Raw genomic sequence first — 13,435 nt, forward strand, 5'->3', positions numbered from 1 at the left:
TATCAGGGTTTTTACATATTCTCAAATAAATAAATATTTTCATAAGACAAGTTCTAAAATACTGATAGATAACCTATGTGAGGACTGCATATGTACTATTGGTTATGCATTTACCCCACTTCTAGATTACTACAGTGAGTAGAACCTAGTACCTTGCCACCACTCGAGAGTAGCCTGGAAGTGCATTGATTTTTAATAAACTCTAATCCTGTGGGATCTTGATCTTCCTACAACCTAAAGTGGTAGAGGACTTGGTGACAGTTGTTGGTATATGTGGTACATACTCTGAAAGGGTAAAAAGGTTTAGTTCCTGTGCATTCCTGCAAGGTTGAATTACATCTCCTCTTTGCACACTGCTAGAGTGAGTAGCAGATAACCAGTAACAGAAACTTTGTTTTCATTATGCAGGGGTTACTCTGGTCGTGGATGTCAATCAGTGTTTGGAGAAAGAAAAGCCACATGATATTTTGTCTCATTTGAAGTCTTCTGTGTCTAATACAAATGACATAATCCCTGAATGTGCTGACAGGTACTATGATGCCCTTTCAAAGGCCAAAGAGCACAAATCTAAAAGTGGTAAGCTTTTCAGTCATTTACTACCAATTATCATTTTGAATGTGATGTTGTCTGTGGCATTGTATTGACTTTAAGACAAATACTGCTTTCAAATGAACATTTCTAAAATAATTTTTGTCTTGGAAAAACATTTTTAGATGTATTTTTCTTTGGGAAAGTCTATTTAGCTCAGTGGCTAGGCATGGGTGATGTCATAAGCTTGAGAAAATACAACATTTAAGGAGAATTTACTTTATGCAGGACTTGCTTGTTTATCCATTTCTCCAGGGATGACGAACAGATTTTTATGCTAATATTTGTCTCTTTCATTTTTGAAACAGCTAGTACATGATTGCATCATATTTAGTAGGGGTAAGAGTAATTTTGAAAATGTGGAATAAAATGCAGTGACACTGGTCTCCAAGGAACCAGATCGGTAACCTTGGCAAATATTTATGTCCGTTCAATCCAGTGGCAGTCCATGATGTATTAGCCCTGGAAAGTATCTTTGAGATCATGAGCCTTATACTCATTTTTTAGATTTAGAAATGTACATTCATGAGATTTTGGTCAGAGGGAGACTGTGACAGACCAGAAGAGGTTAATTTCAGAGAGCCAGTGCACTGTTCCTTTAGTAAATTGTTACTGAGCACCACACATCCCATCAGGGATCCAGTTTTCTCCCGATCCATAGGCTGGTGCTGATTTACACCACGTCACAGGTCATGTGCTTTGCGTCCTCAGGAAACTGGCCTAAGAAGTGGAATTGGAGGGGAGAAAAGGTTTTTTTAGTTCAACTGGAGGTCTTTCCCATGGTACCCGGTGTACTTGGTGGTTTGTCTGAAGTATTTCCAACTCGGAGATTGCACCCTTGAATTCAGTAAATTGCCTGTTAATGAAACATGCAGAGGGCTAGTGGTCACTCTTTCTTACTTGGCACCTGATCACCTTTGATCCCCTGTCGCCTTCTCATCTCTTCATCCAAAGTCACTGCAGTAGCTTCCCTCCTCCTTTATGGGGAAAGAATTGCACAACAGTACTAATGCAGGGGTTAATTTCAGTTTCAAATCCATCCTAGCCTAAGCTTAATTGATCTTCTGCCCCCTCCACTTGTCTCCTCTTCCCCTGTGCCATGTTTGGGTGCATACAGCTGTATATCCCCAGATAGGCAATTCAGAAACCTAGGAGTTACCTTAGATTTTAATGATGACTTGTGATCATGCTGATTGAGCTGTATAAGATATTTCTAGGAGGCCAGCATTTCTACACAGCTAACAGCTGTCTGCCCATTTGAAAAGAGATACAGCTCTTTTCCTCGGTGGTGACAAACAGAACAATTGAGGAGCATTTCAAACCACATTAGAACCAACCACATTCAAGGGCCTTAAAGTTACCCCTGCTTAGTTTTTCAATCAATTTAAATATTCTATAAGGAAATTCACTATGAACCTTGATTTCCTGTAAACACAATTAGTCTGATGCTCACTTGACTGAAACTGGCTTAGATTGGTCTAGGTCAGAACGTTTTTGTTTTTGCTTTTGTTGTTGTTGTTGGCTCTGTGGTCAGGGACCAGAATCACGACCATTCAACAAAATAAACATATTTCTAAGGGGAAAGGATAGCCCATGGATTCATGAAGAGGAGATACTCTTCTTGACTAGTTAAGCCATGACTGCCATAGATTTTTTTCCCCAGTACACCCTTCCCCCCAACACTGTCCTTTCTGCATTTCTTTTTCTCATTTTGTGTGGTTGTGTAGAGCAAGATGAGTCGAACCATAACATTTTCCTTCTCCCTACTTAGTGACCATAGTGTTTGCATATGCCAGTTTTTGCTTTGGATAAAGTTGTCTGCAAAGATGAGTCACTTCTGCTTTGGTATAATGCACATCATGGGTCTTCTTTAAATAATGGGTCACAGTTTGTATAGGTCACTCCTTCTCAGAGAAATTGCTGGAAGAGTTGCTAAGCAAAGAAGATTCTTGCTCACCGTTCTCATTTGTCCACTTTGGTGCTGTTCGCAACAGGGACGTACATTCTTCGTTTGCATTTTCCTTCTTTTTGGCCTTTTGTGACTCTTCTCATCCTCGTGAGAAATCTGAGATCCAGAACCCGAACCATGGCATTACCCATCAGACTGTCTTCTGGCTTAGTAGAGAGCTTCCATTGAACACATAGAATTCATTCTTTTTATTTATTTATTTATTTTTTTTTTATTTCTAGGAGAGAGAGAGAGAGAGAGAGACAGCATGAGCAGGGGAGGGTGAGAGAGAGAGAGGGAGTCACAGACCGAAACAGGCTCCAGGCTCTGAGCTGGCAGTCAGCACAGAGCCCAATGCGGAGCTCGAACCCACAAACCGCGAGATCATGACCTAAGTGAAAGTCGGACGCTTAACCGACTAAGCCACCCAGGCGCCCCAGAATTCATTCTTTTTAGCAAGTCATTTCTAATGATTTTAACTTAGGCTGTCTGAATGCTTGGTGAAAAATTGTTCATTACTTTACATATTGGAGAAAGTATGATGTTGAAGCATTGAGTATTTCTCTCTAGAATGTAACACACTTCTTTCTTTAGTGTCTACTGAAGGTTCATGGCTCAAACTCACTCTGCAGGATAAATATGACTACTACTACAACATCGATTCAAAAGAGAGTACCTGGATCACACCTGAATCATGCTTGCCTAAAGAATCATGGCTCATGGCAAAAGAAATTGAGGTAGGAGGCTCTTGTTTGATGCAAAACTATACTATGAACAAGTAAATGTGATTGCTTTTCTATTTTTGAATCATGGAAGTGATGGGAGGAAATAACTGATTTATTGCAGACTGGATATAAGGCAAAGTCTTCATGAATGCAGATCATTCATTGGATGGGGCTACATGGCTAATAACTTGTACAGTTACTTCCATATTGGCGTACTACCACCAAACAGCAAGGGGAAGAAAGATAGTGTGGCTTATTTGGTACATTATCCTAAGAAATCAGACTTCAAATTTGCCTTGACATAAAAGCTCAGTTAATAATATTTTCTTGGCTGTCAGTATTCAGTAATTTATTTCTCTCCCCCCACAGCCTACCACAGAGATATGTATGTCCTTTAAAAAGTCAGTAATGTTTTCCAGGGGGAAATACTCTTGAAACGATGTTCACGAAGATTGCTTTGGACTTGTGCCCAAAGTTGGACCCAAAAGTTGTGAAAATTGCTGTTTGTTTCATGCATTGTAGTGTGTTTAAAGAGAAGATATGAGTAAGAATTTAGTTCTGGGGTGCCTGGGTGACTCAGTCAGTTGAGCATCTGACTCTGGCTCAGGTCACCATCTCTCAGTTTGTGAGTCTGAGCCCCACGTCGGCCTCTGTGGTGACAGCTCAGAGGCTGGAGCCTGCTTTGGATTCTGTGTCTCCCTCGCTCTCTGCCCCTCCCTGACTCATACTCTGCCTTTGTGTCTGTCTCTGTCTCTGTCTCTTTCAACAATAAATAAACATTAAAAAATTTTAAAATAATTTAGTTCCATTTTGAAAGAAAAAAAAAAAAAAGAGCACACAAACGTAGTCTTATAAAATTGTTCAAAGTCGCCAGCATCAAAGATATTGGCTAAAACTAGAGAAAAATCTGTGGCCTGGGACTGATGATGCCACCAGAAATCAATGACAAGAAGACAGTGAAGAAAATCGATTATTAACTAATTTCATACATTGTCAATCATTGTGACAATGCATTATCAGTGCTACTTTGTAAATAATAAAACTGTGGGCAGTATGTAAAAACTATATGCTATTGTTGACAAGATGTATTGTACTATGAAGAAGCAGCATCAAAGAGCTAAATTTAGAGCCAAAAATTTTTCCTGTGACATCCAGAGATGCCCTAGGAGTCACCTTGTGAAATGGAGCATCATTCTGTTAGGATTATTAAAAAGTGGAAGGTTTGTACTGTTAAAAAAAATATATATATATATATATATAAATTCTTCTAGACAATCTAAAATTCCTGATTTAGTGAATGTAAGTATGTCTTCTCTTAAAGGCTTTTAAGCATTTTTAAATGATTTCAGTTTTAACATTTTTAATGAATCATCCATTGACTCCAGTCACATTGGATAAAAGGCATGAGCCATAGAAGTGAGTCCTGCCATGGCTTGTATCTCTCAAAGAAGGTACAAAGCAAATGCAGTTCATCATCTACCTAAGACTTTTTCATCATCCCCCTTCCTCCTCTGTTGTCATTCATCTGGCTTTTCCCTTTCTGGCCAGGGTAGCGCGTGTCTCTCCTCGCCCACCCCCTTTCCTTCTGCCCCAAGTCTTTTATTTTCCCCCCAAGTTTGTTTTGAGCTGCTCCTGGCTCGTTGCAGAGGTCTGATCTCTGGTCTGGACAACAAAGGGGACAGAGGAGCCAGAAGACTTCATGGCCACTGCGCTCTTTTCCTTGGCAGCCCTGGAGAGGGAGGAGGCAATGCGTATTCATACCATAGTCGTCCTTGCCCCTTGTACACTGTGGAGGTCAGGCCTTACCCCTGGTCCTTGCCAGCATCGTTCGTACATCTCCGCCTCCAGATCCTGAGATCGGTCAACCAGATTCTCCTGGCATCTCAGCACCAAAGTCAGAGGATTTCACAAGCACATCACTAGAAAGAAGCTAAGCCAGTTCATCCTTTTTGCTCTGGTCAAGTATGTGTTTAAACCAAGCCAGAAAGGCCTGTCCGTATCACTTTTCAACGATATAAGCTCCAGAAGATGTTCTCTTTGCTCCATTCACCTGATGTGTGAAGTGTAACCATAAGAAATATCTCTAGCCAGGACATTGTTGACGAAGTCACAAGAGATTATGTTCGTGAGAAGATGTGGTCCGCTTCTGAAGATTTGCTTCTTCGCTTGGAAGCCACAAGTGCAGGATCCCTTCTTAGGAAAGAGCATGAAGCTAGGAAATCATATTTGTATGGTAAAGAAGAGCAGGTGGTCAAAATACAGGTATGTGAATCACCTAGCACTAGTTCCAGCAAACTTTCATATCCCTGAAGATGCTTTATTTGATACTATGACCGCCAACTACCAGTATTCTAATAAACAAATCTGAGTGCAGATTTCCCCCTTAATCAGTGCCCCTGAATCTGCTCTATTAATACTCAGAGATGAGAAGGATGTTGAATGATTTTTCACCCATGGACACTATCGAGGGGCACTGCGGACCTGCCGCGTTCCACCTGCTACCAATCTATTTGGAGCTAGAGGGACCCCTCGAATCAGAATTGAAATCCTCTTTCTCTAAAAAGTTGTATCTCCTTGTGTCATCTACTTTCTAAGCCAGGTTTCTTCTAAATTACTTTTTCAGTGGCTAGTGGATGCTGAATGGTGCTTGTCTGTGCACGCTTCTAGACGGAAAGAACACAAGAACTAACAAAATGCATGTAGCATCTGCAAAAGTATCTTCTCCATCACAGACTCCTCATGGAGTCCTATAGGAGAAATCCTCCTTTCTGACTGTTTTGTTTTGAGTTGCTCTTCAGTTTGCATGACTTGTCTGAACTTTCTGGTCAGCAGGAGAGGAGCTTCACAAATTTAAATGTTTCTCATTTGTATTCCCCTAGTACCTTCTATGAACCAACATGCTGGCTTCCACAAGGCCGCATGTCTTTTTTTGTGCATCCAGAGTGATACTGTTATTGACGGACAGTTTTTGATGGGCTTTTGCTTCAGCCATTAACTATGAGATTTCCCAGATGGGAAGTTTTTAAGTTGAGGATTCCTCTTTTGTGATCATTGGTGTACTTACCTGCTTTCCTCACCTAACTATAATATCATCCAGGACAGAAAATAAGGTTTCAAAATGTTTGTATTCTTGTGTCTTATGTATGGTCAGTTCTCAAATAGTCAAATTTGTTCAGAGCCTAAGATGTTAGAAGACAGAAATGATTAAAATTTAGAAGAAATGTCTTCCATAAACCTGACTATCAAAGATTTTTTTTCTTCACTGAACCAGTAAGTTTTCAACTTTATTCCTTCTTTAAGCATATGGTAGGCAAAACACACAGGAAGTGACAAAAATGCCTAAAGATAGAATCCTCTGCGCTGATGCTAAGGCTCTAATTTTACAAAATTAAAGAGTGTCAGCTGACCTGACATGATTTGGATCAACCTTAAGCTCTCCGGCCTCAGGGCATGGATCATTTGGTGGACTGCACAGGTGTAAAATCCATCTGATATTGAGACCCAGAGCTAAAGTCATGAGAGGGCTCTGGAGAAGGGTAGAAATAATCATTTGGAGCCTTTTCTTCCACCTCAGCAGTAGGATTGTAGCAGAAGCTATAGAACTGTGAAGTCACACCACCTTATATTTGTTTTTCACTCTTCTGATGGCTTTCTAACCGGGAAAGCAGAAGGTCTAGAGGCAAGTTGTAGACTGGCAATGAATATATATTCACTGGAAACTTGCTGACATAAAAACCCAAAATATCACAAACCAAATGGTGTTACACTAATCTCATTTTTGGGCAATGTGGCCAATTCACCCTGAATTAGGGGAATAATCTAAAATGTGAGGACTTCTCCTCCATACAACGGCTCAGGCTTCCTGTCTGGCTAAATCAGCCTCAAACACAATAGTCTTAACAAATTCAGAGAGAAAGTCTCCAGGCTAAGGCCAGCCACACCCCAGCTCCAGCACCCTCACTTGGTCTCTTCCCAAGGAACTGAAGAGTGGTATAGAGAATATATGGCTTATTAGCCAGCCCTCTATCTTGAGTATGTATGGAACAAATCTGAAGGTACCCATGTGTCTCATGAGATATACACTGTCCTTCGTAAGATTTTTTCCCCTTTAAGTAAGATATCATCTCTCTCTCACTGCAGAGAGAGAGAGAGAGAATGTCTTGAGAGCAGCAAGGGAGAAATAGCCATATTATTTTTGAACAGTAAGAAAGCCCTGGTAACATTTCCTACCCTTACAAATGAGTGAGCCAGAAAATAACCTCGAACAAAAAGTATCTTACATTGAAAAAAAGGAAAATGAATAAGTTGTAAAATAAAAATTAACATTTAAGGATACTCTTACTCAAGGAGGCAAAAGAATTTTTTTATGATGAAACTATTGTATGCTTTCAAGGAATTTAATAAGACATGGTCTTAGTAAAATAAGACAAAACGTTAAAAGAAAAGATAACTGACATTGAAAGAGGAAGAGAAATAATGACATTGTCGAATGTAAATAAACTCAGAACTGCAGAATGCAGAAAAAACACTGAAAATAACTGCAGCACATGGACAACTTCAGAAAAAATCTCAACAAAGTGAGGAAAAGAAAAGGTAGTTTAAAATGCATGTTCTCATCTGAAAACTGATAATACTCAATTTGTGGCTGGGTTTTGAGAATTTAATGGGATAATTCACCTAACAGACTTCACACAGTATGCGACTCATAGGTGCTCAGTAGTGTTAGAAATGATGAGATGATGGGGATGATGTGTCTGAGGGCAGTTAATGGAGTCAACATTGACACTGTTGGTATGGCACAGGAAGAGATGAGAAAAACTGAACAGAAAAAAAAAAGATAAGCATAAGCAAAAAAGATAAGCAAAAGATAAGAAAAGCAAAAAAAAGCATAGTAGTGACAAACACCAACACTTAGCCCTGGGAATTATGGAATTAGTGAATTTGGAACTTCAGAGAGTGCCACAAGCATCCTGGCAGAGAAAAAGAAACAAGCTTCTCTGAAGCAGCTTTCAGATTGCCAGTAGCAGTCACGGAGTCTGCAGGTGGGGAGGAAGGGGACAACCTGATGTGACAGTCCTTCATCACGTTATTTTAATGTGAGTGACTACTCTAGTAGATCAATGAATTTCCTGCCTTTAAGCTGACAAGGAAAAGAGAGAAACGTTTGGAGCTTTCTTGTCTTTCTAAGAGATCACACAAGAATTTGTGCCACAGAAATTGGAGTTGGTTATTTGAATAATACAGTCCTGGGCACCCAGTTACCAAAGAAGGCAATCAGATTAGCAAGCCAGATTTTCTAGAGATTGATGAGTACAAAATGTAAAACACAGCAGTAGACCCCTGAGGTCTAAATATTTTGGAAGACTTCTTTGTCATAGGTGCATGACAGAAAATAAATTTATGGTAACAAAACAAAATTTAACAAAAGATGGCTATTTTAAATTTTCCCACAAGTTCTTCTACCAGTCAGAGAAGGAAATTGGCACTTCTATAAACACTTTCCATCTCTAATTGTCTGTAAAAAGCAGCTTCTGAAAGGCTTTATGGTTTAGAATTTTGTCTCCTTTTGTGTTTTCATCAATAACTCCTTTCTCTCAACTTCAAACCCATAATTGCTTTTAATAAACAGCCTCTACTTAGAAGAGCCTGCCATCTCATAGCATGGGACAGGATTTCTCTTATTAGCACAGAATAAGAAAAGCGAGTCCTGATGGAACTAAAACTTACAAACTGAAAAAGATTGTGTAATTTTGACAAAGAAGAGACATAGAGGATTCTGCTTCTATAGACCAAACATTCTATACTCAACAAAATTTCCTTGGTTTGGGAAGGTAACAGTACAAAATTCTTAAGTATAGAAAGATTCCAGAAAAATCTACATGATCAATAAAGAGATGAAATACAAAATGAGGGACACCTGGGTGACTCAGTTAAGCCTCTGACTCTTAATTTCAGCTCATGTCATGAACTCAAGGTTCATGGGATCAGATCCTGCATCAGGCTCTGTGCTGACAGTACAGAGCCTGTTTGGAGCTCTCTCTTCCTCTCTCTCTGTCCCTCCCCACTGATCACACATGCATGCACATTCTCTTCTCTCAAAATAAATAAGCATTTTTAAAAACTACAAAATGAAATCTCAAGGAAAATTCTGTTGTTGAACACTGAATCTTTAGTACATTAAAAAATAGTATGGAATGGACAAGTGGGTTCATTTTACCAATGCAAGAATTCTTCAATATTACATCATTTGTTACTATGACAGATTATCCACAATGTTTGTGAATCTGAAGTAATAAGATTAATATTGTTTTTGGAGTTCAGATAAATCTGGAAAAGCAGAAGGAAGAACTTGAGCTAATCCCAGGATTTTATTTGCTTTTCAGTTTGGTTCAAGGAATGGGATTTATAATATATATGTGTACATTCGCACTTCTGTTACCCACAGTAACATAGGAACCACCACTGAGACTCATTACAACAAATGTGTTACTAGTTTGCTTGCCATGGAACCCAGTAACCCATGATCAGGGTCCTCTTCCCCTGGTCCTTCTAGCACCATCGGGCCACTTTTGAAAGCATTTGTTGATGACATCAGAATCAGTTTTTCTCATCATGTCAGAAATGCCACACTGAGAGATCTCATGGGGGCATTTTCTAAATGGATCATCAGTTAAAAAATCCTTTATTTTGGGACACCTGGGTGGCTCACTTGGTTGAGCATCCGACTCTTGATTTTGGCTCAGGTCATGATCCCAGGGTCTTGGGATCCAGCCCCATGTCAGGCTCTGCACTGAGCATGGAGCCTGCTTAAGATTCTCTCTCTCTTTCTCTCCCTCCCTCCCTTCTTCCATCCTCTACCCCTTTTCCCCACTTGTTCTCTCTCTCTCTGTCTCTCTCTCTCAAAAAAGTTTTTAATCCTTTATCTTTGTTTACAACTTTAAATAATAAAGTGTAGACCATATACCAGTACTGACATTGCATGGAAGCCCCACCCAGACCCACTAAACACAAACCTCCATTTTGAAATGATCCTCTGATGATTTCGTATATATATTAAAGTTTGAGAAGCACTGTCAGGGCACCTGGGTGGCTCAGTCAGTAAAGAAGTTCCTGACTCTTGATTTTGGCTCAGGTCATGATGTCACGGTTTGTGAATTCAAGCTCGTGCTATCAGCTTGGGTTTCTCCTCGCTCTCACTCTCTCTCTGCCCCTACCCCCACTCAACATGCTCATTTTCAAAATAAATCACCTTTAAAAGGTAAGAAGCATTGTGAGGCACACTCCACTTTTAAACAGTAATTTTAGCTTAAAGGAGAAAAACACATGCTCATTTCAGTGAAAAGACAGCTGATAAAGTTCCAAACCCATTCCTAACTTTGCTATAATAATTGCATTGAAGTTTTAGCTTATTTAAGCATCTTTGCAATGGCTTTTCCAGTGCAGTTATCAGTATATCTCTCCATTTATTAATCTTTCCTACCATATAGCATGAAATTTATTTCTTCCTTTTAAGTTTACTCCATTGGTTAGTTTTTGCTATTATGAATGTCATCTTTTTATCTATTGTGTTGTTTATTTTTGACATACAGAAAATTTATCAAGTTTATATATACATTTTATAACTAATTATCTGGAAGAACTGTTTTATATTTTTAATTTTTTTAGTGTTTATTTTTGAGAGAGAAACAAAGAGTATGAACAGGGGTAGGGGAGGGACAGAGAGAGAAGGAGACACAGAATCCACAGCAGGCTCCAGGCTCTGCACTGTCATCACAGAGCCTTATATGGGGCTTGAACTCACGAACTATGAGATCATGACCTGAGCCGAAGTCAGACACTTAACCAACTGAGCCACCCATGCACCACAGAACTCAGTTTTAATAGTTGTTCAGGTGACCCTTTTGAATCATAACTACGTTTTACATTTCTCATTTTTTAAAATCTTGTAATCTCTCAAGGGATAAATTCACATGGCATTAATAGTATAGGGAACTCTAAAACATTGCAGACTTAAAACCTATGTGGGGTTAAATCTCGCCTCTGGGACTATGAAATACAGTTGCTTTTCCCTGTTCATTCCTCTGAGTGCAACTAAAAGCCCCAGACAGTATATGTAAACGGACATAACTGTGGAAGATGGAGAGAGAAAAGCCGTACTGCCTAGGGAAACTTGAGATCCAAAGGAAGACATAGAGGTGAGTTTTATGGTTTTCTTTGAGCTTCATATATCTCAGTCTTGTTGCTGCAGAGGCTGACAACATGCAAATGCTAATGGGTGCAGGCCAGAAAAAACAGCTCCAGCCAAAGTCTGCTATCTGTAGTCAAAGGATCAGCATAGGTGTAGCCCAGAAAGACAAAACTTTTAGGCAGTAAGCACTCTCCTCTGACCACACGACACAGTGAAAAACCATGTCCCCACACCTCTCATGCCCCAAAGTGAATAGCCTGGCTTTCCACCCTGGGTGGAATCTAACCAAGTACTCAGATATCTGCAGAATCTGGACTTCCATGGCCACAAACAGTAATGTAGCCACCCTCCCTTTCCTCACTGGGTGGTGTCAAAGGACGCATGATAGAGTTAGGACTTTGATCACAACATAGTAGTAATGAGGCCATCTGCCCCAAAGCCTTCTGCCATCTGTGGACACCACATGGAGAATAGTAATTGGACACCACTACCCTCCCATGCAAAGTGGTACCAGCACAACCTTACTGCATAGTTAGAACTCCCACCTCCCACTCAGCATAATATGCAGCCCCTACCTTAGGTACCAATAGAGGCTAAGTGGACAACTTGAACTTCCACCCTTACTTGCCAATAATGAGGCAGCACCATGACCCTTCCCTTGTCAAAACAATGTCAGGGACACAGATTAAATAAGATCCAGAATCACATCACTTAATATCCACATCTTCCAGATTTTGGTCAACATTTTAAGAAAGAAGCACACAATACATTTTAAAAGACAATTGATAGATGCCAATACAGATAACAAATAAGTATAATTATCTGACAAAGATTTTAAAAGACAAATTTTAGAACTAAAAACTAGAACATTTAAAAAACCTCAATGGGGGGGTGCCTAGGCAGCTCAGTCGGTTAAGTGTACGACTTTGGCTCAGGTCATGATCTCACAGTTCGTGAGTTTGAGCCCCATGTTGGGCTCTGTGCTGACAGCTCAGAGCCTGGAGCTTGCTTCCGATTCTGTGTGTCCCTCTCTCTCTCTGCCCCTCCCCTGCTCATGATCTGTCTCTCTCTGTCTCTCAAAAATAAATGTTACAAAAAAATTTTTTTTTCTTTAAAAAGCCTCAATGGGGGGCACCTGGGTGGCTCAGTCAGTTAAGTGTCTGACTTTGGCTCAGGTCATGATCTCATGGTTCGTGGGTTTGAGCCCTGCTTTGGGCTCTGTGCGGACAGCCAATTCAGAGCCTGGATGCTGCTTCAGATTCTGTATCTCCCTCTCTCTCTGACCCTCCCCTGCTCACGCTGTTTCTCTCTCTCTCTCTCTCTCTCTCTCTTTCAGAAATAAATAAAACGTTAAAAAATTTTTTTAAAAACCTGAAATTTAAAAAAACCTCAAAGGATAGACTCATAAGCAAAATGGAGGGAACAGTGGAGTGAAATCAGTGAACTAGAGAATAGAATGATAGAAATGATCAGATCAAACAAGGGAGAGAAATGATTGAAAAAACAGTGAACAGAGCCTCAAGGCATCTGTAGGCCCTTAACAAAAAGAGTTAATGTTTGTACCCTCAGAGTTTCAGAGAAGAGAAAGGGGAAGTACTGAAAAGGTCCTGGTAGAAATAGTATCTGAAAAGTTGCTGTGTGGTCAAAGATGGAGAACCACAGATTCATGAATTTGAGTAAATCCCAAAGAGGATAAACTCAGAGAAATGTACCCAAAGGCATATCACGAACTTCTAAAACCAAAACAAAAACAAAAACAAAAACCAACAACAACAACAAATCTTGAAAGCAGTGAGCTAGAAATGACACCTTCTCTATGAGGGAAAATAGTTCTCATGACAGAAGACTTTTCACAAGAACCTGTGGCGATGAGGAATGGCACAACTTTTTTTGCATTCTGAAAGAACTGCCCAACACAGAATTCATTATCCCCTCCAAAATATTCTTTAGGAATGAAAGGGAAATGGAGGCATTCTTAGATGAAAG

The 13,435-nt window shown here is 39.9% G+C and overlaps 1 protein-coding gene across 2 annotated transcripts in view; it reads left to right on the forward strand.

Moving 5' to 3' along the window:
* The window catches only part of IQGAP2 (IQ motif containing GTPase activating protein 2), a 297,777-nt gene that overhangs the window by 225,562 nt on the left and 58,780 nt on the right, over nt 1-13,435 (forward strand). The window contains exons 15-17 of one of the 2 annotated variants that reach the window (XM_039245540.1): nt 409-576; nt 3,131-3,273; nt 5,353-5,523. In XM_039245540.1, coding sequence (XP_039101471.1) covers nt 409-576; nt 3,131-3,273; nt 5,353-5,523 — 482 coding nt within the window. The remainder of the gene's footprint in view (nt 1-408; nt 577-3,130; nt 3,274-5,352; nt 5,524-13,435) is intronic. The other variant, XM_039245541.1, reaches the window with a different exon arrangement.

The sequence above is a fragment of the Hyaena hyaena genome, unplaced genomic scaffold, assembly GCF_003009895.1.
Source record: "Hyaena hyaena isolate Hyena2069 unplaced genomic scaffold, ASM300989v1 scaffold_260, whole genome shotgun sequence".
NCBI classification, from domain to species: domain Eukaryota; kingdom Metazoa; phylum Chordata; class Mammalia; order Carnivora; family Hyaenidae; genus Hyaena; species Hyaena hyaena.